This window comes from Cherax quadricarinatus, chromosome 11 (assembly GCF_038502225.1).
Source record: "Cherax quadricarinatus isolate ZL_2023a chromosome 11, ASM3850222v1, whole genome shotgun sequence".
Classification (NCBI taxonomy): domain Eukaryota; kingdom Metazoa; phylum Arthropoda; class Malacostraca; order Decapoda; family Parastacidae; genus Cherax; species Cherax quadricarinatus.
Genome location: NC_091302.1, coordinates 53,620,458 through 53,645,457, shown reverse-complemented (window position 1 = coordinate 53,645,457; position 25,000 = coordinate 53,620,458). Strand labels below are relative to the sequence as shown.

At 43.1% G+C, this 25,000-nt stretch overlaps 1 protein-coding gene across 1 annotated transcript in view; it reads right to left on the bottom strand.

Moving 5' to 3' along the window:
• LOC128687578 (uncharacterized) overlaps positions 1 to 25,000 on the bottom strand; it is a 36,321-nt gene that overhangs the window by 2,392 nt on the left and 8,929 nt on the right. The window contains exons 2-4 of the mRNA XM_070084136.1: positions 16,468 to 16,550; positions 655 to 825; positions 314 to 420 (exon numbers count right to left, since the gene is read on the bottom strand). Coding sequence (XP_069940237.1) covers positions 314 to 420; positions 655 to 825; positions 16,468 to 16,549 — 360 coding nt within the window. The 5' untranslated portion in view covers position 16,550. The remainder of the gene's footprint in view (positions 1 to 313; positions 421 to 654; positions 826 to 16,467; positions 16,551 to 25,000) is intronic.

Here is a 25,000-nt window from a genome sequence, read left to right as displayed (position 1 = left end):
CCTTCATCTTGTCCCCCAGGATGCGACCCACACCAGTCGACTAACACCCAGGTACCTATTTGCTGCTAGGTGAACAGAACAATAGGTGTAAGGAAACGTGTCGAAATGTTTCCACCCTCCGGGAATCGAACCCGGGCCCTCCGTGTGTGAAGCGGGAGCTTTAGCCACCAGACCACCGGGTCACAAAAATAAGTGTTTAGTCCCTGGACCCATTATGTACCTTTGTAATCTTTTGACTACCGCCTACAGGATGGGTATGGGGTGCATAATAAAGATATTAAACTAAATGACGTAGTAATGACGTAGTACTGACAAGACCGGTAGCGTTGAGTATACAGCGACGTATGCCAGAGGAGGTTGCTGAGTCGGGAGACACCTGATCGGTCAGTGACTCAGGGTTGCCCTGCAAGAAAGCCAGACCTGTGGAAACCGAATAATAGCTTCAATCAGAACAAAAAGAAAAGGGCTAAGCCAGTAATTGTTTGCTTTATTTGGTGTAACGTTTTGAAAAACTTTTGGCCACACAGAAAAATTAAGAGTTGTGGAAGGTTAGCGCATATTGTTAAAATCTGCTGCATATGAAAAAAAGTGATGGTTCACATATTTTAAGATTGAGGAAGATTAGATCGTATTGTATACTGGCGGTTTACTGACCGATGCTCATGAAGAAGACAGGGTCGAGAAAAACTCCAGTTTGGTTAGCACAACTGATGAGGGTGTCAACTGGTCCCTGAGGGCCTGAGATGATCCTGGTGATGGGTGAGCACTGGGTCTTCTTCAGAATGCATCTGGCATTGGTGTCCTCCCCTGGTCCACATGCTAACACTGCTAACACACATTTTAGACACTCAACCTGCTACTTTAGGAACACCGTGTACATTCAAACAACCACACTTGGAACACATATATGTACACTGGCTGATACACATGTAAACTCACACACCCACACTGGAGGGACACAGAACATGTATACTGGGGATGCACATATAAACTCGCACATCTTCACTGGAGCCACAAAATATGTAGACTGGGGGATAAACAAGTACACTAACACATCTGTACTGGGGGAGACAAAACAGGTACCCTCACACATCCAAACTGGGGGACACATGTACACTTATACATCCACACTTTGGGACACATGTATGTTCAGACATTTGTAGATGAATGGTTCAGAGAACCGACATGTTGATAAATTAGACACATGTGCAACTCTTGGGTATCTTTATTGAGGAAACGTTTCGCCACACAGTGGCTTCATCAGTCCATACGTAGGAGAAACTTGAAGAACAGGAGGAGAATGAGGTAATCAGTCCCTCAACCTTGAGTCGATGTGTTCAGTCCATCAATCTATTCAAGATTGATGGACTGAACACATCGACTCAAGGTTGAGGGACTGATTACCTCATTCTCCTCCTGTTCTTCAAGTTTCTCCTACGTATGGACTGATGAAGCCACTGTGTGGCGAAACGTTTCCTCAATAAAGATACCCAAGAGTTGCACATGTGTCTAATTTATCAACATGTTCACACATATATACTGGGGCTACAAGACACGCACACTGGGGAACACACACATACACTTGAGGTATGCTCAAGGCATATTCCCTTAAGGAAAAGGAGAAGATGTAAACTGGAAAGAGAAGGGCACTTCCTATACAGGCGAAGGCAAAGAATAAAAGAGCAGCTAAAAGAGGCCAATATATCAGCAATACATAGAGACACTGGTCAGAGAAATAGCAAACATCGAACTAAAGCTAAAGGAATCTTACGGGAGTCAAGAAATGCGGGAAGAACTAACAGACATGAATGAAATTGAAAAAAGCCCAAAATATTCATTTTCTTATGCCAGATCAAAGTCGAGAACAACATCCAGTATTAGGCCCCTACTTAAACGAGATGGGTCCTACACAGATGACAGCAAGGAAATGAGTGAGCTACTCAAGTCCCAGTATGACTGTTGTTAGCGAGCCGCTAACCAGACTGAGAGTCGAAGACCTAAATGAATTTTTTTTTTGAGAGAGACACAGAATTTGGTAGACACACAGCTATCTGATATTATCCTGATGCCAAATGACTTCGAGAAGTCGATAAATAATATGCCCATGCGCTCTGCCCCAGGTCCAGACTCATGGAACTCCGTGTTCATCAAGAGCTGCAAGAAGCCCCTATCACGTGCTGTTAATATCCTATGATGAGGGAGCATGGACACTGGGGTCGTCCCACAGCTGCTAAGAACAGCAGACATAGCCCCACTCCACAAAGGGGGCAGTAAAGCAATAGCAAAGAACTACAGATCGATAGCGCTAACGTTCCATATCATAAAAATCTTTGAAAGAATTCTGAGAAGCAAGATCACCACCCATCTAGATACACATCAGCTACACAACTCAGGTCAGCATGGGTTTAGAGCAGGTCACCCCTGTCTGTCCCAACTACTGGACCACTATGACAAGGTCCTGGATGCTCTAGAAGACAAAGAAAATGCTGATGTAATATACACAGACTTTGCAAAAGCCTTTGACAAGTGTGACCATGGTGTAATAGCGCACAAAATGCGTGATAAAGGAATAACAGGAAAAGTTGTGAGGAAATTATAGATCCATCTACCAACTTTTCCTGTTATTCCTTTAGCACGCATTTTGTGCACTATTACGCCATGGTCACACTTGTCAAAGGCTTTTGGAAAGTCTGTATATATTACATCTGCATTCTTTTTGTCTTCTAATGCATCTATGACCTTGTCGTAGTGATCCAGTAGTTGGGACAGACAGGAGCGACGTGCTCTAAGCCCATGTTGCCCTGGGTTGCGTAATTGATGGGTATCTAGATGGGTGGCGATCTTACTTCTTAGGACACTTTCAAAGATTTTTATGATATGGGATGTTAGTGCTATCGGTCTGTAGTTCTTTGCTATTGCTTTACTGCCCCTTTTGTGGAGTGGGGCTATATCTGTTGTTTTTAGTAACTGTGGGACGACCCCCGTGTCCATGCTTCCTCTCCATAGGATGTTAAAAGCACGTGTTAGGGGCTTCTTACAGTTCTTGATGAACACGGAGTTCCATGAGTCTGGCCCTGGGGCAGAGTGCATGGGCATGTCATTTATCGCCTGCTCGAAGTCATTCGGCGTCAGGATAACATCAGATAGGCTTGCTATGTATGATAATCTATGTAACTGTATTTGTGTATACGTGAATAAACTTACTTACTTACACATCCACACAGGAGTGACACAAAACATATGTACACTCACACATAAGAACATAAGAACATAAGAATGTAGGAACACTGCAGAAGGCCTACTGGCCCATACGAGGCAGGTCCTTATCAAAACGACATCTACCTAAAGCTACTCAAGAAACAACTCCCGCACCCAACACCAATCAAACCCAGCCCCTCCCACTCATATATTTGTCATATATCCACACAGGAGTGACACAAAACATATGTACACACACGAGCTGGGTCCCACAGGGGTCAGTTCTAGGACCAGTGCTATTTTTGATATATGTGAACGACATGATGGAAGGAATAGACTCTGAAGTGTCCCTGTTCGCAGATGATGTGAAGTTGATGAGAAGAATTAAATCGGGCGAGGATGAGGCAGGACTGCAAAGAGACCTGGACAGGCTGGACATGTGGTCCAGTAACTGGCTTCTCGAATTCAATCCAGCCAAATGCAAAGTCATGAAGATTCGGGAGGGGCAAAGAAGACCGCAGACAGAGTATAGGCTAGGTGGACAAAAACTACAGACCTCACTCAGGGAGAAAGACCTTGGGGTGACCATAACACCGAGCACATCACCGGAGGCACACATCAACCAAATAACTGCTGCAGCATACGGGCGCCTGGCAAACCTGAGAATAGCGTTCCGATACCTTAATAAGGAATCGTTCAAGACACTGTACACTGTGTATGTTAGGCCCATACTGGAGTATGCAGCACCAGTCTGGAACCCACACCTGGTCAAGCACGTGAAGAAGTTAGAGAAAGTACAAAGGTTTGCAACAAGGCTAGTCCCAGAGCTCAAGGGAATGTCGTACGAGGAAAGGTTAAGGAAAATCGGACTGACGACACTGGAGGACAGAAGGGTCAGGGGAGACATGATAACGACATACAAGATACTGCGGGGAATAGACAAGGTGGACAGAGATAGGATGTTCCAGAGAGGGGACACAGGGACAAGGGGTCACAACTGGAAGCTGAAGACTCAGACGAGTCACAGGGACGTTAGGAAGTATTTCTTCAGTCATAGAGTTGTCAGCAAGTGGAATAGCCTAGCAAGTGAAGTAGTGGAGGCAGGAACCATACATAGTTTTAAGAAGAGGTATGACAAAGCTCAGGAAGCAGAGAGAGAGAGGACCCAGTAGCGATCAGTGAAGAGGCGGGGCCAGGAGCTGAGTCTCGACCCCTGCAACCACAATTAGGTGAGTACAATTAGGTGAGTACACTGCGCGGAATAGATAAGGTGGACAGAGACAGAATGTTCCAGAGAGGGGATACAGAAACAAGGGGTCACCATTGGAAGTTGAAGATTCAGATGAGTCAAAAGGATGTTAGGAAGTATTTCTTCAGTCATAGAGTTGTCAGGAAGTGGAAGAGTCTAGCAAGTGACGTAGTGGAGGCAAGAACCATATATAGCTTTAAGACGAGGCATGATAAAGCTCATGGAGCAGAGAGAGAGAGGACCTAGTAGCGACCAGTTAAGAGACGGGGCCAGGAGCTGAGTCTCGACCCCTGCAACCACAATTAGGTGAGTACAATCAGGTGAGTACAGGAGTGACACAAAACATATAGTATAAACACACACATCCACACAGGAGTGACACAAAACATATAGTATAAACACACACATCCACACAGGAGTGACACAAAACATATAGTATAAACACACACATCCACACAGGAGTGACACAAAACATATAGTATAAACACACACATCCACACAGAAGTGACACAAAACATATATATACACACACATCCACACAGGAGTGACACAAAACATATATACACACACACATCCACACAGGAGTGACACAAAACATATAGTATAAACACACACATCCACACAGGAGTGACACAAAACATATATAGTAAAAAAAAACACGCTAATGACACAAATGATAAAAGTAAAAATCGTAGGTAATTCTGACACGTACGACAGCTAGAGAAGGTACAAAATGCAAATACTGGATCAATTAATAGGAAACGTTTAGGTCTCAGGATCAAAACGCTTCCAATAATATATCGTAATTTGTATTTTGCGATTTTATTCCAACTTCATATATTCACTCAAAGCTTTACTAGCAGCACAAATCATATACACTCATACAGCTACCATAGACGCAAACTATATATACTCATACAGCTAAACTAGTCACACAGATCATATAGACTCATACAGCTGCACGAGAAACACAAATCATACACTCACACAACTATACTAGAGACAAATCATATACAATCATACAGTTACACTTCTAACACAATACACGATCATACAGTAACACTGCTAACATAGTACACGGTCATACAGTTACACAGACACAATACACGCTCATACACACTACTAACACAATATACGCTCATACAGTTACACTACTAACACAATACACGCTCATACAGGTACACTACTAACACAATTCACGCTCATACAGGTACACTACTAACAATATACGCTCATACAGGTACACTACTAACACAATTCACGCTCATACAGGTACATTACTAACAATATACGCTCATACAGGTACACTACTAACCCAATACACGCTCATACAGGTACACTACTAACACAATACACGCTCTTACAGGTACACTACTAGCACAATACATGCTCATACAGGTACACTACTAACACAATACACGCTCATACAGGTACACGAAGAAAATCATATATACACAGATAATTCGCATATAGAAGAATAACACTGACGACAACGTTTGGGTACGTCGTCTACCATTAACGAACCACACACAAGTGCGAAGGGAAGAGAGCCAGTATATTTACGAGTGGGGGACAGGGCAGGAAGTAGTAGAAAGAGAGGAGGTAGTAGTATAATTGTAGAAGTAATAGTAGAGGTAGTAGTAATAATAGTAGTATAGATAGTGCAAAAGTGGCAGAGGTGGCAATAATGTCCTTTTGCATGCCATTACATTACTTTTTAACAAGTCACTAGAAACTAGCACTTTCCCGACACTACTCAAGACAGCAAGGGTTACACCAATACATAAAGGTGGTGACCCTACAGACGTAAACAACTATAGGCCAATATTAAACTTACCATTGCTATCCAAAATCTTCGAGAAACTCGTGTACAGGAAACTATATTAATTTATAACGTCACAAAACATACTCAACCCCTGCCAATTTGGATTCAGGAAAAATAAAAATAAAAGCACTAATGATGCAATTATAAAAATGCTAGGCCTGCTTTACACAGCATTGGAAAATAAGGAATATCCGCTAGGAATTTTTATTGACCTAAGAAAAGCGTTTGACACAGTAGACCACGACATCCTACTCCACAAACTTGACCACTATGGTATAAAAGGCCATGGGATTGCATATTTTAAATCCTACCTTTCTAATAGGTATCAGTATGTCACCATTAAAGACAGCCTCATCAATACGGCCACTTGATACTGGAGTTCCGCAGGGAAGTGTCCTTGGACCCCTGCTCTTCCTCATTTACATCAATGATTTTCCAAACATATCCCAATACCTGAAACCCATTCTCTTTGCTGACGACACGACTTATGTCATCTCCCACCCTAATCTTGCCACCCTCAACACCATTGTTAACGAGGAGCTGATCAAAATATCGACTTGGATGACAGCCAATAAACTTACACTTAACACTGGCAAAACCTACTATATTATGTTTGGTAGCAGAGCAGGTGTTGTGCAACTTAACATTAAGATTGACAACACTCTAATTGCCAGACATAATGAGGGCAAATTCCTTGGCCTATACCTCGACAACAACCTAAATTTCAGCACCCATATCCAACACATAACAAAAAAAGTATCCAAAACAGTTGGGATCCTCTCCAAGATACGATACTACATACCGCAAACTGCCCTTCTCACACTATACCATTCACTTATATATCCATACATCACCTATGCTATCTGTGCTTGGGGTTCAACTGCAGCAAGACACCTAAAGCCAATAATAACCCAACAAAAAGCTGCAGTAAGAATAATCACTAAATCCTATCGCTGGCAACACACCCCCTACTCTTCATAGAGCTAAACTTACTCCCTGTTCAGAACATCCACACTTACTACTGTGCAATCTATATCTACAGGACCTTAAATTTCAATATTAACCTTGACCTAAAACGCTTTCTTGATAGTTGTGACAGGATCCACAGGCATAATACCAGGCACAATCATCTCTATAACATTTCCCGTGTTCGACTAAACCTTTACAAAAATTCAATGTATTTCAAAGGACCTAAAATATGGAACACCCTACCTGAAAACTCTAGAACTGCAGACACATTCATCACTTTCAAAACTACAGTTAGAAAACATCTTATCTCCCTGATCCACCCCGACAACTAACTGCATGATAACCACCTGGTGGTTCAAAATTACACTCACTCACCCACTGACTACAAACCCAGAAATACTAATCTTAATCTTAAAATAATAAATCCTAACTAGTCATAAGTTTGCCTATGATACTCAAATATAGACACCTTTTATTGTGCCAAAACAAAAGCATTCACATTGCTAAACTCACAAATTATGATGTAGTCACTAATCCTTAATACTATATTCTGTAAGGATTTAATGTTAAGAATTAATCTAAGTCTGCTCGAAATGCCTAGCCATGCTAGGTGTCCTAGTGGCCCCCTCTGTAATTAGTATTTTATAACATGTAAACCACAAAATACCCAAAACCTGTAAACCCCACATTGTAACCATTATAGAGAATAAACTTGAAGTGAATTGAATTGAAAAGAAGGGATTAGTGATAGTGACACAAGAGTCAGAAAGTGGAGTGTAAGTGGAGCAGTAGTAGTGGTGGTGGTAGTGGTAGTAGTAGTACTGGTGGTGGTAGTTGTAGTAGTAGTAGTAGTAGTGGTGGTGGTAGTAGTATAATTGGTGATGGTAGTAGTAGTGGTGGTGGTGGTAGTAGCAGTGGTGGTGGTAGTTGTAGTAGTAGTAGTGGTGGTGGTAGCTTCAATTCAAAGTTTATTCTCTATAAGGATTACAATGCTGAGTTTACAGAATTTGGTTATTGTGTGGTTTACATGTAGTAAAATAATGATTACAGAGTGTACCACTAGAACACCTAGCATGGCTAGGCATTTCGGGCAGACTTAGTTTAATTCTTAATTTTAAAATATTACAAATTATGAGGTAAGTTGGTATTATGGCTAAGTGACTAAATACTAGTTTGTGAATTTAGCAATGTGAATGCTTTTGTTTTGGCACAATACATAATTTCAGTATTGGAGTATCACAGGATTCATTATTTTAAGATTGAGATTAATATTTCTGTTTATGGTCAAATGGGTGAGTGAGTGTAAGTGTGAACCACCAGGTGGTATTCGTGTAGTTAGTTGATGGGGTGTATCAGGGAGATAAGATGTTTTCTAATGGTAGTTTTGAAGGTGATGAATGTGTCTGCAGTTCTAGAGTTCTCAGGTAGGGTGTTCCAGATTTTAGGGTCTTTGACATACATTGAATTTTTGTAAAGGTTTAGTCGGACACGGGGAATGTCGTAGAGATGTTTGTGTCTGGTGTTATGCCTGTGGGTTCTATCACAACTATCAAGAAAGCGTTTTAGGTCAAGGTTGATATTGGAGTTTAAGGTCCTGTAGATGTAGATTGCACAGTAGTAAGTGTGGATGTACTGAACAGGGAGTAAGTTTAGATCTATGAAGAGTGGGGGGGGGGTGTTGCCAGGGATGGGATTTAGTGATTATTCTTACTGCAGCTTTTTGTTGGGTTATTATTGGCTTTAGGTGTGTTGCTGCAGTTGATCCCCAAGCACAAATAGCATAGGTGAGGTATGGATAAATGAGTGGTATAGTGTGAGAAGGGCATTTTGCGGCACGTAGTATCGTATCTTGGAGAGAATCCCAACCGTTTTGGATACTTTTTTGGTTATGTGTTGGATATGGGTGCTGAAATTCAGGTTGTTGTCGAGGTATAGGCCTAGGAATTTGCCCTCATTATGTCTGGTAATTAGAGTGTTTTCGATCTTAATGTTAATTTGTGCATCTCCTGCTCTGCTACCAAACATAATATAGTAGGTTTTGCCAGTGTTAAGTGTAAGTTTATTGGCTGTCATCCAAGTCGATATTTTGATCAGCTCCTCGTTAACAATGGTGTTGAGGGTGGCAAGATTAGGGTGAGAGATGACATAAGTCGTGTCGTCAGCAAAGAGAATGGGTTTCAGGTGTTGGGATACGTTTGGAAGATCATTGATGTATATGAGGAAGAGCAGGGAACCAAGGACACTTCCCAGCAGAACTCCAGTATCAAGTGGCCGTGTTGCTGATGCTGTGTCTTCAATGGTGACATACTGATACCTATTAGTAAAGTAAGATTTGAAATAAGCAAGCGCATGGCCTCTTATACCATAATGGTCAAGTTTGTGGAGTAGGATGTCGTGGTCTACTGTGTCAAAAGCTTTTCTTAGGTCAAAAATTCCTAGTGGATATTCCTTATTTTCCAATGCTGTGTAAAGCAGATCTAGCATTTTTATGATTGCATCATTAGTGCTTTTATTTTTCCTGAATCAAAATTGGCAGGGGTTGAGTATGTTTTGTGCCGTTATAAATGAATATAGTCTCCTGTGCACGAGTTTCTCAAAGATTTTGGATAGCAATGGTAAGTTTGATATTGACCTATAGTTGTTTAAGTCTATAGGGTCACCACCTTTATGTATTGGTGTAACCCTTGCCATCTTGAGTAGTTTCGGGAAGGTCCTGACCAGCCGGGCTGTGGCTCGTACGTTGGTTTGCATGCAGCCAGCAGCAACAGCCTGGTTGATCAGGCTCTGATCCACCAGGAGGCCTGGTCACAGACCGGGCCGCGGGGGCTTTGACCCCCAGAACTCTCTCCAGGTAAACTCCAGGTGCTAGTTTCTAGCGACTTGTTAAAAAGTAATGAAATAGCATGCACTTGTACAGTAATGGTGGGGCATGAGACAGATTCCCTGAGTTATTTTTAAGTGACTTTATAATCTCAGTGACTTCCGTGGGCTCAGTTGGTGCAAGATAGAAGGAATTTGGGAAATTCCCATCTAGGTAGTCCCTGGCATGGGCATTAGTATGTGGGATTTTATTGGCGAGATTAGATCCTATGGTTGAGAAGAAGTCGTTTATCTTGTTAGCTGTGTCAGTGGGATGTAGTGGTGTTTCATTAGGTTTAGTTAGGACAATATTCTTGTTTTTTTCAGTTTGTGGGTCCCTAGAATCTGAGAGAGTGTTTTCCAGGTCTTTTTTATATCTCCTCTAGTGTCTGTAAATCTACTGGAGTAGTATAGTTGTTTGGCTTTCTTTATTACTTTGGCGAGAACTGATGAATAGTGTTTAAGAATATCTTTGTGTATTAAGCCCTGTCTATATTGCTTTTCATATTGGTGTTTCTTGTCAATGGATTTCAGAATGGTGCTGGTTAGCCATGGGCAATCAAGCCGTTTGTGATCTGTTTCGTTTTTATAGGACAATGTTTGTTGTATAGTCTAAGTAATTTGTTAAGAAAAAATGTCTGTCCAGTCATCAATACCATTGGCTTTGGAGAATTCTGTAGGCCAGTCAACAGTCTCTAGGTCAGCTGTGAACTTCCTTATTGAGGCCTCATCATGGAGTCTAAATGAGACTTTGTTGTATTCAAGTGGTGGTTTACTAATGTTTGTCAGGGGGAAGGTAGGGTAGTGGTCTGTAGTGCTATCTGTGATTATCCCTGATTTAAGGGGGGCTAGTATATTGGTCCATATGTGGTCTATTATGGTTGCACTTGTCTCAGTGAGCCTGGTTGGTTTAGTTATTGTTGGTATGAGAAGTGTGCTGTTCATATTGTTGATGAAATCAGTTACAGGCTGATCATCTAGTATGCCAAGGTTGATGTTGAAGTCTCCAGCTAAGAGAAGGTGGTGCTTATTCATTTGTCTGTTTGTTATTAGTGACTTTAATTTCTCACTGAAATTTGGGATGTTTGTGTAAGGTATCCGGTAAATGGCACCAATTGTTATAGGTGTCTTAAGTTTTTTTACAGTAAAATTAGCAAAAATGTATTCCCCATATTCATCACTAAAGCAAGTGGTGCTAATACAAGATAATTGGTTAGAGTAATACATTGCAACACCACCCCCAACTTGGTTTGGTCTGCAGTTGTGAATTGCTGTGTATCCTGGTAGAGGGTAGATATCTGTTGTGTCCTGCTTAAACCAGGTCTCAGTAAGAATAATGCAGGAGAAGGGTGTCTTTAGTGATTCAAGGAGTGCCAGAAGGTCATCATAGTGTTTGCTTAAGGACCTTATGTTGTAGTTAAGTACTGATAGACTTTTAGCATTGTTTAGGATAGTGCTGGCTTGTGATGCTGTGTAATAAAGGCAGTTACTTTCCAATAGGTTTTGATTGGGTGTCAGATTATGGAGGTTTAGATGAGGGTCAACGTGATCAATCATCTTCTAGGTTTAAATTATGGTTATTTATATCCTGAGTTGTGTGTTGAGTTCTAGTACTGATATCTGTAGTGGTGGGAAGTTTGGACAGGTATATAGCTAGAGTATTTTGGTCATATAGAGTATAGTCACTACTACACATAATGAAGTTGATGTTGTCTATGTGTTGTGCTGGAATGAACTAAATTACAACTAGGCATAAACTAGTAATATAAAAATACAAATTAAAAATAGAACAAGACTCTCACTTTAATTGCACTAAGGTCTAATATAATGACTTTTGTGGAGTCTATGTTTTGAGCTAGAATGAGCTCTAGTACAACTAGGTTTAATCTAATAATATAAAAATACAAATTAAAAATAGCACCAGTCTCTCACTAGTAATTGCACTATGGTCTAATATAGTGAATTTGGTATTGACTATGTATTGAGCTAGAATGAGCTATAGTACAACTGAGTTTAATCTAATAATATAAAAAAGGCACAAGACTCTCAATTGTAATTGCACTAAGGTCTTATATAAGTTGTTTACAAGAATTAGAGTGTAACTAGATTTAAATTGACAGGATAAAATACGCAAGTTAGGGTAGCAAAAGAATAATAAAACAAATAATAAAATAAAAATGGCAATGACTTGGTTATAATATGCTAGTAAGGTGGTAGACAGGATAATATAAAAGTTGTAGTTGAAAATACTAGTTTAAAAAAGTATAGAATGAAAATGGCCAATAAAAGAAGTTTACAATAAGTTTGGTCAATATAGTTTATAGCAAAATTGGGCAATAATAGGGATTTTAGAATAAAATTGGGCAATTGAGTATTTCTTAAAGTGAGGTAGAATTATTGAGGACAAGTTATGGTTAGTTTATAATAAAATAAGATAGAACAGTGATGTGGTAAGTTGTAAAAAAGGAGATAGATTCTGTAGATATTAAACACAATTAAGACTATGAGGTAGAATGGTCGTTGAATACAACAATGACAATCAAAAGTAGTTGGGGTATTAGAATTTTAGGGGGGCACATTTTTATGACAATGTAACACTAACGGTGGACTATGGGTATTATCTGCACTTTACTCTGATTCTGTTAGTCCAGCCTCACTTAGGAATGTTTTAAGGTCATGTTCTGTAGAGATGAAGTATCTCTTCCCAGTGGGCTGTTTCCTAACTGCGATTTTTCCATCCCTCACAAAGCACTGGTGGATTTTTTGGGCATAGCGTAATTTTCTTAGCCGATAAAGAAGGTTTTGTCTTGTTTTGGTAAGGCACTCATTGACGTAAACATCAGATTTCATAGAAATAGATGTTTTAGTAGGTTGTTTCTTTGTAGGCTAGTTTGGAATTTTAACAGCACTGTTTTTTTACCCGCTTGGTAGCCCATCAGTTTGCAATCCTTTAGGTCATCACTACATATGTTAAGGCGAAGGTGGTCCTTGATAAGTTGTTAGTTGGTCTCCATGCAAGTCTCTTGGGTGACTGTGGCTGGGAGATGTTTGCTGTTAACTACAACAGCATCAGATAGCTGCTGTTTACCTGGAGTTTACCTGGAGAGAGTTCCGGGGGTCAACGCCCCCGCGGCCCGGTCTGTGACCAGGCCTCCTGGTGGATCAGAGCCTGATCAACCAGGCTGTTGCTGCTGGCTGCACACAAACCAATGTACGAGCCACAGCCCGGCTGATCAGGAACTGACTTTAGGTGCTTGTCCAGTGCCAGCTTGAAGACTGCCAGGGGTCTGTTGGTAATCCCCCTTATGTGTGCTGGGAGGCAGTTGAACAGTCTTGGGCCCCTGACACTTATTGTATGGTCTCTTAACGTGCTAGTGACACCCCTGCTTTTCATTGGGGGGATGGTGCATCGTCTGCCAAGTCTTTTGCTTTCGTAGTGAGTGATTTTCGTGTGCAAGTTCGGTACTAGTCCCTCTAGGATTTTCCAGGTGTATATAATCATGTATCTCTCCGTCCTGCGTTCCAGGGAATACAGGTTTAGGAACCTCAAGTGCTCCCAGTAATTGAGGTGTTTTATCTCCGTTACGCGTGCCGTGAAAGTTCTCTGTACATTTTCTAGGTCAGCAATTTCACCTGCCTTGAAAGGTGCTGTTAGTGTGCAGCAATATTCCAGCCTAGATAGAACAAGTGACCTGAAGAGTGTCATCATGGGCTTGGCCTCCCTAGTTTTGAAGGTTCTCATTATCCATCCTGTCATTTTTCTAGCAGATGCGATTGATACAATGTTATGGTCCTTGAAGGTGAGATCCTCCGACATAATCACTCCCAGGTCTTTGACGTTGGTGTTTCGCTCTATTTTGTGGCCAGAATTTGTTTTGTACTCTGATGAAGATTTAATTTCCTCATGTTTACCATATCTGAGTAATTGAAATTTCTCATCGTTGAACTTCATATTGTTTTCTGCAGCCCACTGAAAGATTTGGTTGATGTCCGCCTGGAGCCTTGCAGTGTCTGCAATGGAAGACACTGTCATGCAGATTCGGGTGTCATCTGCAAAGGAAGACACGGTGCTGTGGCTGACATCCTTGTCTATGTCGGATATGAGGATGAGGAACAAGATGGGAGCGAGTACTGTGCCTTGTGGAACAGAGTAGTAGTAGTAGTAGTAGTAGTAGTGGTGGTGGTGGTGGTAGTAGTAGTAGTGGGGGTGGTAGTAGTAGTAGTAGTGGTGGTAGTAGTAGTAGTGTGGGTGGTAGTAGTAGTGGTTGATAAGAATGACACGTGTGCATCAGTTAGTAGTAGCAGTGGTGGTAATAGTAGTAGTAGTAGTGGTGGTGCTGGTAGTTGTAGTAGTGGTGGTGGTAGTAGTAGTGGTGGTGGTGGTAGTAGTAGTAGTAGTAGTGTTGGGGGTGGTAGTTGCAGTAGTAGTGGTGGTGGTAGTTGTAGTAGTAGTAGTGGTTGTTGTAGTAGTATTAGTGATGGTGGTAGTAGTATTGGTGGTGGTAGTAGTAGTGGTGGTGGTAGTTGTAGTAGTAACGGTGGTGGTGGTTGTAGTTGTAGTAGTAGTAGTGGTGGTAGTAATAGTAGTGGTGGTAGTAGTAATAGTAGTGGTGGTAGTTGTAGTAGTAATAGTAGTGGTGGTAGTTGTAGTAGTAGTAGTGGGGGTAGTAGTAGTAGTAGTAGTGGTGGTGGTAGTAGTAATAGTAGTGGTGGTAGTAGTAGTAGTGGGGGTGGTAGTAGTAGTAGTAGTGGTGGTGGTAGTAATAGTAGTGGTGGTAGTAGTAATAGTAGTGGTGGTAGTTGTAGTAGTAATAGTAGTGGTGGTAGTTGTAGTAGTAGTAGTGGGGGTGGTAGTAGTAGTAGTAGTGGTGGTGGTAGTAGTAGTAGTGGTGGTAGTAGTAGTAGTAGTAGCAGTGGTGGTGGTGGTAGTAGTAGTAGTAGTGGTGGTGGTAGTAGTAGTAGTAGTAGTAGTGGTGGTGGTAGTAGTAGTAGTAGTAGTAGTGGTGGTGGTAGTAGTAGTAGTGGTGGTGGTAGTAGTAGTAGTAGTGGTGGTGGTAGTAGTAGTAGTGGGGGTGGTAGTAGTAGTAGTGGTGGTGGTAGTAGTAGTAGTGGTGGTGGTAGTAGTAGTAGTGGTGGTGGTAGTAGTAGTAGTAGTGGTGGTGGTAGTAGTAGTAGTAGTAGTGGTGGTGGTAGTAGTAGTAGTGGGGGTGGTAGTAGTAGTAGTGGTGGTGGTAGTAGTAGTAGTAGTGGTGGTGGTAGTAGTAGTAGTAGTAGTGGTAGCAGTAGTAGTAATAGTAGTGGTGGTAGTTGTAGTAGTAGTGGGGGTGGTAGTAGTAGTAGTAGTAGTAGTAGTAGTGGTGGTGGTAGTAGTAATAGTAGTGGTGGTAGTAGTAGTAGTAGTGGGGGTGGTAGTAGTAGTAGTAGTGGTGGTGGTAGTAGTAGTAGTGGGGGTGGTAGTAGTAGTGGTTGATAAGAATGACACGTATGCATCAGTTAGGTATCTTTATCCTGAAACATTTCGCCTATATAATAAATTTCTTTATTCGAATACAGATGTAATAAGACCACAGCCTCGAAAACGTAGTTTTGAGAATATGAAGCAGAACTGTTCTCCAGGCTGAGGGACTGACCACCTCAAAACTACACATCTTCCAGTGTGATGGACTGATTACTTAGTCTTTACATCTCTATTGTTTCTGTTGCCTCCTCTTTATTGGCCTAGTGTCTAGGCGAGACGTTTAGGAATAAAGGTACCTAACTGCTGCACATGTCGTTGTGCAGTTTTAATAATAGGTTGGATAAATACATGAGTGGGTGTGGGTGGGTGTGAGTTGGACCTGACTAGGTTGGACTACCAGGTCTGGTACCGTGCTCCTTCCTTAAGTGGAAGTGACCTGACTAGGTGGTCATTGTTCTAGGCCGTGGGGGTGGCATGGACTTGCTTCGCATGGGTCAGTAGGCCCGTTGCAGTATTCCTTCTTTCTTATGTTCTTTTGTTCTTATCAACTTGTTATTGTATACTCTTATCACATTCAGCACAAGTTATTTGTGTATTTTTCCAGTCGTAGTATTGCACATTTTTTATTCCATAAATCACATACTTAAGTAACTAACCTAGGGACACAAAACATGTACCTTCATACAGCCACACTGAGGATAGTAATAAGAGGAAAAATGTATTAGTGAAGTGATGTCAACAGTGGCGCTCTGCGAAGATCAATGCTCGCTCTGTACATAAATATGCAGCCACAAGGAAAGAAAAACTAAAACTGCATCTTTGGATAATTTGAGTCTACTAGCAGCAGTCATGCAGTAATATTATTAATATCACTAGGTGTATGGAGGTAGTGGAAGGGATGAAGGTTACCTGAGGCCGGAGTAAGTGTGTTAACATCCAACACTTTTACCATCACCCACACTGCCAATACCACAACCTTCTTCTCCATCATCCTGAAACGCATGTCACACCTTTTAATGCTATACGTTAGGTAATAACATTGCAGCATATAAAGAACCTCTTATAAGATCTTGTGTTTAAATACAGTACGTGTTCAGCATTTTTTTTTTTTTACAGATTTTAACCGAATTTTACTAGCCAGGTAAACATACAAAACTGCATTACATAGATGGGATTTCAAACGTTACCACTGCATTTAATAAAGTTTTCTTACACACACACACACACACACACACACATGGTGGGTGCAGACGTGGGTGCACAAGGCTCGGAGAACCTTCGTGTTTTTGAGGCGTGCAATAACCGCTGGCAGTAATCCGTGGTAGTGACAAAGTCAGTGAACAAACCTACGAGTGATAACTATAGTTATTAGTTGAAAAAAATCGAGAGGAAACCTGAATTCAGTATTTTTTTTTTAAAGTGCCAAACCGTTGTGGATCTACTAGGCACTGTTGCCACACAGATACAAACATAAAAAGATCAAAGTGAGTGTGGAAACGGGTGATCAAGAATTACCAGCGTTTGGTTAACAAGTGAAATGTGGGGCACCGTAATGTGAGAGTGAAAAAGTTAATAAGCAAAAGGAGAAAGAAAAAATAAAATATACAACAAGGGAAGGTGGCAGTGGGCCTGCTGAAGCAGTGACGTCACAACAGTTTGTATGCCATTATACATATGAAGTGTAACACCGAATGTGAAGTGTATTCTGTAATAAGTGAAAAGTGAAATCACTTGAGGAACACGGGATGCATGAGCATATACGGTTATAAACATCACAGGTGAAGGAGTTACAAAATAGTGATAGAAGGCCTATGTACGACGACTATGTCATCAGCTTCTGGTAACTTGTCATCACACCGCTGTCAGCACAAGTATTCACCTGTTGAGGTTGCATTTTGCAAGGTTGAGTCTGGTCCTGCATCACTGTTAGATACTGGTCACTCACTCCTGCAAGCCATTACCAGAATTAGAGTAGAAATAGCATAGACGAGAGTGCAAGGAGTAAAGCGGTAGTGAGGGATAACGTCAGACACTTAAGCTGAGACAAGCTAAATTTTACAACCTAGCTACTTTCTGAATTTTAGAAGTAGAATCGATAAGTGTTACAAGTATTGGTAAGCTTAGAATTACTGGTATCTACCGGTATTTATTTATTAGCAGTATGAATACTTAGAAGTGGGGGCACACACACACACACACACGCAAGGGACAGCTGGTCAGGAAAGACAGTTCACTGAGAATAGAAGTTTCAGATATGACAGGGACTGAAGGCAAGAACATGTCAATGGAAGGAAATAAAATGCCTCAGAGGAAGCAGATGGAGACTCAGTGGGAGGAGGAAAGGGCGAGGTCAGTTTTTGTGTATGGGCTCCAAGAAGCCAAGGGGGCCAACTTTGAAGAAATAAAACAGGAGGAGAAAAAAATGATTGAAGGCATCATGAAAACAATAGGGGAGGGCAATATGACCCAGGTGACAAATTTTCAGAGAATTGGGTGGTTTGCGAGTGGAAGGATACGGCCTGTCAGAGTAACTTTCAAGGAAGAATCAGTTCGAACCAGGATTCTGCAAGAGAAAGCAAGACTGAGGGACAAAGAGGGGTACCAGAGAGTATACCTCGACCGCGACAGAACACAAGAAGAAAGGACTACACTGAAAGAGAGGGTATAGAGACGCAAGGAGGAACGAGAAGCAATGAAAATGAGCAGGACCCAGACACAGGAGGAAGGGCAAACACACCCCACAGAATCTCCCACCAAAAGACTCCACCCGCGACATTCCCAACGCAACTGAGCAACCTATACTACAACCCACTCACTGTTCCCTCTGCCACCAACCCCCATATCACAAACCTCACCCCAACAGCTGTCCCTTATGGGCATTCTGACCCCACCCCCATCAACACAAACCCCACCTACACCACAGCCCCATATAGGCCCCCACCAAGGCTCTCGCTCCCCCAACCCCAATATACTTGCATGACCACAATGATAGAAAAGAAACTAAAGGTTTGGTACACAAACGCGGATGGAATAACGAATAAACATGAGGAGTGGAATGAAAGAATCAGTGAAAAATCCCCAGACATCATAGCAGTCACAGAAACAAAACTCGCTGAGACAATAACAGACACAATCTTCCCAACAGGATATCAGATCCTGAGGAAAGATAGAAGAAGTAGAGGGGGAGGAGGGGTTGCACTGCTCATAAAACACCAATGGGGATTTGAGAAAATGGAAGGCATGGACATGATTGGAGAAAGAGACTACATTGTAGGTACAATTCAGTCCGGAGAACATAAAGTAGTCATTGGAGTGATGTATAACCCACCACAGAACTGCAGGAGGCCAAGAGAGGAGTACGAAGAAAACAACAGGGTGATGGTGGACACACTGGCTGAGGTGGCAAGAAGAGCTCACTCGAGCAGAGCAAAGTTACTGGTAATGGGCGATTTCAACCACAGGGAGATCGACTGGGAAAACCTGGAGCCACATGGGGGTCCCGAAACATGGAGAGCCAAGATGATGGATGTGGTACTTGAAAACCTCATGCATCAACATGTCAGGGACACAACCAGAGAGAGAGGGGAGGATGAGCCAGCAAGACTGGATCTTGTGTTCACCCTGAGCAGTTCAGACATTGAGGACATCACTTACGAGAGGCCCCTTGGAGCTAGCGATCATGTGGTTCTGAGTTTTGACTATATAGTAGAGTTACAAGTGGAGAAGGTAACAGGAACTGAAGGGGACAGGCCAAACTATAAAAGGGGGGACTACACAGGTATGAGAAACTTCCTGCAGGAGGTTCAGTGGGACAGAGAAATGGTAGGAAAATCAGTAAACGAGATGATGGAATATGTGGCAACAAAGTGCAAGGAGGCAGAGGAAAGTTTTGTTCCCAAGGGAAACAGAAATAATAGGAAGACCAAAACGAGTCCTTGGTTTACCCGAAAGGTGTAGGGAGGCAAAAACTAAGTGCAACAGAGAATGGAAAAGGTACAGGAGGCATAGGACCCAGGAAAACAAGGAGATTAGTAGAAGAGCCAGAAACGAGTATGCGCAGATAAGGAGGGAGGCCCAGCGACAGTATGAAAACGACATAGCATCGAAAGTCAAATCTGACCCGAAACTGCTGTATAGCCACATTAGGAGGAAGACAACAGTCAAGGACCAGGTGATAAGGCTGAGGAAAGAAGGTGGAGAACTCACAAGAAACGATCAAGAGGTATGTGAGGAGCTCAACACGAGATTTAAGGAAGTATTTACAGTAGAGACAGGAAGGACTCTGGGGGGACAGACCAGATGGGGACACCAACAAGGAATACACCAACAAGTGTTGGACGACATACATACAGATGAGGAGGAGGTGAAGAAACTGCTAAGGGACATCGATACCTCAAAGGCAATGGGACCGGACAACATCTCTCCGTGGGTCCTTAGAGAGGGAGCAGATATGTTGTGTGTACCACTTACCACAATCTTCAACACATCCCTGGAAACTGGGCAACTACCTGAGGTATGGAAGACGGCAAATGTAGTTCCCATTTTCAAAAAAGGAGACAGAAAAGAGGCACTAAACTATAGACCTGTGTCATTGACGTGTATAGTATGCAAAATTATGGAGAAGATTATCAGGAGGAGAGTGGTGGAGCACCTGGAACGGAACAGGAGTATAAATGCCAACCAGCACGGATTCACGGAAGGCAAATCCTGTGTCACAAACCTTCTGGAGTTTTATGATAAAATAACAGAAGTAAGACAAGAGAGAGAGGGGTGGGTTGATTGCATCTTCTTGGACTGCAAGAAGGCCTTTGACACAGTTCCTCACAAGAGATTAGTGCAGAAGCTAGAGCATCAGGCGCATATAACAGGAAGGGCACTGCAATGGATCAGAGAATACCTGACAGGGAGGCAACAACGAGTCATGGTACGTAATGATGTATCACAGTGGGCACCTGTGACGAGCGGGGTCCCACAGGGGTCGGTAATAGGACCAGTGCTATTTTTGGTATATGTGAACGACATGACGGAAGGGTTAGACTCAGAAGTGTCCCTGTTTGCAGATGATGTGAAGTTAATGAGGAGAATTAAATCTGATGAGGACCAGGCAGGACTTCAAAGAGACCTGGACAGACTGGACACCTGGTCCAGCAAATGGCTTCTCGAATTTAATCCTGCCAAATGCAAAGTCATGAAGATAGGGGAAGGGCACAGAAGACCACAGACAGAGTATAGGCTAGGTGGCCAAAGACTGCAAACCTCACTCAAGGAGAAAGATCTTGGGGTGAGTATAACACCGAGCATGTCTCCGGAAGCACACATCAATCAGATAACTGCTGCAGCATATGGGCGCCTGGCAAACCTGAGAACAGCATTCCGATACCTTAGTAAGGAATCATTCAAGACACTGTACACCGTGTATGTCAGGCCCATACTGGAGTATGCAGCACCTGTTTGGAACCCACACTTGATAAAGCACGTCAAGAAACTAGAGAAAGTTCAAAGGTTTGCAACAAGGTTAGTTCCAGAGCTAAGGGGAATGTCCTATGAAGAAAGATTAAGGGAAATCGGCCTGACGACACTGGAGGACAGGAGGGTCAGGGGAGACATGATAACGACATATAAAATACTGCGTGGAATAGACAAGGTGGACAAGGACAGGATGTTCCAGGGAGGGGACACAGAAACAAGAGGCCACAATTGGAAGTTGAAGACACAAATGAGTCAGAGAGATAGTAGGAAGTATTTCTTCAGTCATAGAGTTGTAAGGCAGTGGAATAGCCTAGAAAATGACGTAGTGGAGGCAGGAACCATACACAGTTTTAAGACGAGGTTTGATAAAGCTCATGGAGCGGGGAGAGAGAGGGCCTAGTAGCAACCGGTGAAGAGGCGGGGCCAGGAGCTAGGACTCGACCCCTGCAACCACAAATAGGTGAGTACAAATAGGTGAGTACACACACACACACACACACTTCTCATTGATTCTTTCTTGCCATTCCTCATGTTTATTCGTTAATCCATCTGCATTTGTGTGTGTGTGTGTGTATGTGTGTGTGTGTGTGTGTATTTGTGTATGTGTGTGTGTGTGTGTATGTGTGTGTGTGTATGTGTGTGTGTGTATGTGTGTGTGTGTGTGTGTACTCACCTATTTGTACTCACCTATTTGTGGTTGTAGGGGTCGAGTCATAGCTCCTGGCCCCGCCTCTTCACTGATTGCTACTAGGTCCTCTCTCTCCCTGCCCCATGAGCTCTATCATACCTCGCCTTAAAACTATGTATGGTCCCTGCCTCCACCACATCACTTTCTAGGCTATTCAGGCCCGGTGGCCTGGTGGCTAAAGCTCCCGCTTCACACACGGAGGGCCCGGGTTCGATTCCCGGCGGGTGGAAACATTTCGACACGTTTCCTTACACCTGTTGTCCTGTTCACCTAGCAGCAAATAGGTACCTGGGTGTTAGTCGACTGGTGTGGGTCGCATCCTGGGAGACAAGATTAAGGACCCCAATGGAAATAAGTTAGACAGTCCTCGATGACGCACTGACTTTCTTGGGTTATCCTGGGTGGCTAACCCTCCGGGGTTAAAAATCCGAACGAAATCTTATCTTATCTTAAAATGGAGGGCATAGATGAGACGGGAGAAAGAGACTACATAGCAGGTACACTTTAGTCTGGGGAACACAAAGTGGTCATTGCAGTGATGTATAATCCACCACAGAACTGCAGGAGGCCAAGAGAGGAATATGAAGAGAGCAACAGAGCAATGGTGGACACACTTACTGAGGTGGCAAGAAGAGCTCACTCCAGCAGAGCAAAGTTGCTGGTTATGGGGGATTTCAACCACAGGGAGATTGACTGGGAAAACCTGGAGCCACATGGGGGTCCCGAAACATGGAGAGCCGGGATGTTGGACGTGGTGCTGGAAAACCTCATGCACCAACATGTTAAGGATACTACCAGAGTGAGAGGGGAGGATGAACCAGCAAGATTGGACCTTGTGTTCACCCTGGGCAGCTCAGACATTGAGGACATCAAGTATGAGAGTCACCTAGGAGCTAGCGACCACGTGGTTCTGTGCTTTGAATACATAGTAGAGCTGCAAGTGGAGAGAATAACAGGAGTTGAATGGGAAAAGTCTGACTATAAAAGAGGGGACTACATAGGGTTGAAGAACTTCCTGCGGGAGGTCCAGTGGGACAGAGAACTGGCAGGAAAGCCAGTAAATGAAATGATGGAATATGTAACAACAAAATGCAAGGAGGCAGTGGAAAGGTTTATTCCCAAGGGCAACAGTAACAACGGGAAGACCAGAACGAGCCCCTGGTTTACCCGACGGTGTAAGGAGGCAAAAACAAAGTGCAATAGAGAATGGAAAAAGTACAGAAGGCAGAGAACACACGAAAATAGGGAGATCAGTCGCAGAGCCAGGAATGAGTATGCACAGGTAAGGAGGGAGGCCCAGTGACAGTATGAAAATGACATAGCATCGAGAATCAAGACTGGCCCGAAACTGTTGTATAGCCACATCAGGAGGAAGACAACAGTCAAAGACCAGGTGATCAGATTAAGGCCAGAAGGTGGAGAACTCACAAGAAATGATCAGGAGGTATGTGAGGAGCTGAACAGGAGATTTAAGGAAGTTTTTACAGTAGAGACAGGAAGGGCTGTGGGAAGACAGCACAGAAGGGAACATCAAGAGGGAATATACCAACAAGTGTTGGATGACATACGAACAACTGAGGAGGAGGTGAAGAAGCTCTTAAGTGACCTTGACACCTCAAAGGCGATGGGACCGGACAACATCTCCCCATGGGTCCTTCGAGAAGGAGCAGAGATGCTGTGCGTGCCTCTAACCACAATCTTCAACACATCCCTTGAAACTGGGCAACTACCTGAGAAATGGAAGACAGCTAATGTAGTCCCCATATTTAAGAAAGGAAACAGAAACGAGGCACTAAACTACAGACCTGTCTCTCTCACATGTATTGTGTGCAAAGTCATGGAGAAGATTATCAGGAGGAGAGTGGTCGAACACCTGGAAAGGAACAAGATTATAAATGAAAACCAGCATGGGTTCATGGAAGGCAAATCTTGTATAACAAACCTCCTGGAGTTTTATGACAAGGTAACACAAGTAAGACACGAGATAGAGGGGTGGGTAGATTGCGTTTTCCTAGACTGCAGGAAGGCCTTTGACACAGTTCCCCACAAGAGATTAGTGCAGAAGCTGGAGGATCAGGCGCATGTAAAAGGGAGGGCACTGCAATGGATAAAGGAATACCTGACAGGGAGGCAGCAACGAGTCATGGTACGTGAAGAGGTATCACAGTGGGCGCCTGTTACGAGCGGGGTCCCACAGGGGTCAGTTCTAGGACCAGTGCTATTTTTGATAAATGTGAACGACATGATGGAAGGAATAGACTCTGAAGTGTCCCTGTTTGCAGAAGACATGAAGTTGATGAGAAGAATTAAATCGGATGAGGATGAGGCAGGACTGCAAAGAGACCTGGACAGGCTGGACATGTGGTCCAGTAACTGGCTTCTCGAATTCAATCCAGCCAAATGCAAAGTCATGAAGATTGGGGAGGGGCAAAGAAGATCGCAGACAGAGTATAGGCTAGGTGGACAAAGACTACAGACCTCACTCAGGGAGAAAGACCTTGGGGTGACCGAGCACATCACCGGAGGCACACATCAACCATATAACCGCTGCAGCATATGGGCGCCTGGCAAACCTGAGAATAGCGTTCCGATACCTTAATAAGGAATCGTTCAAGACACTGTACACTGTGTATGTTAGGCCCATACTGGAGTATGCAGCACCAGTCTGGAACCCACACCTGGTCAAGCACGTCAGGAAGTTAGAGAAAGTACAAAGGTTTGCAACAAGGCTAGTCCCAGAGCTCAAGGGAATGTCGTACGAGGAAAGGTTAAGGGAAATCGGACTGACGACACTGGAGGACAGAAGGGTCAGGGGAGACATGATAACGACATACAAGATACTGCGGGGAATAGACAAGGTGGACAGAGATAGGATGTTCCAGAGAGGGGACACAGGGACAAGGGGTCACAACTGGAAGCTGAAGACTCAGACGAGTCACAGGGACGTTAGGAAGTATTTCTTCAGTCACAGAGTTGTCAGCAAGTGGAATAGCCTAGCAAGTGAAGTAGTGGAGGCAGGAACCATACATAGTTTTAAGAAGAGGTATGACAAAGCTCAGGAAGCAGAGAGAGAGAGGACCCAGTAGCGATCAGTGAAGAGGCGGGGCCAGGAGCTGAGTATCGACCCCTGCAACCACAATTAGGTGAGTACAATTAGGTGAGTACACAGACACACAACACTCAACACACACACACACATACACACAATGGAAATAAGTCACTCTGACTTTTTTGGGTTATCCCAGGTTCTCTACACATATGCTGCTATGTATGATAATTCTATGT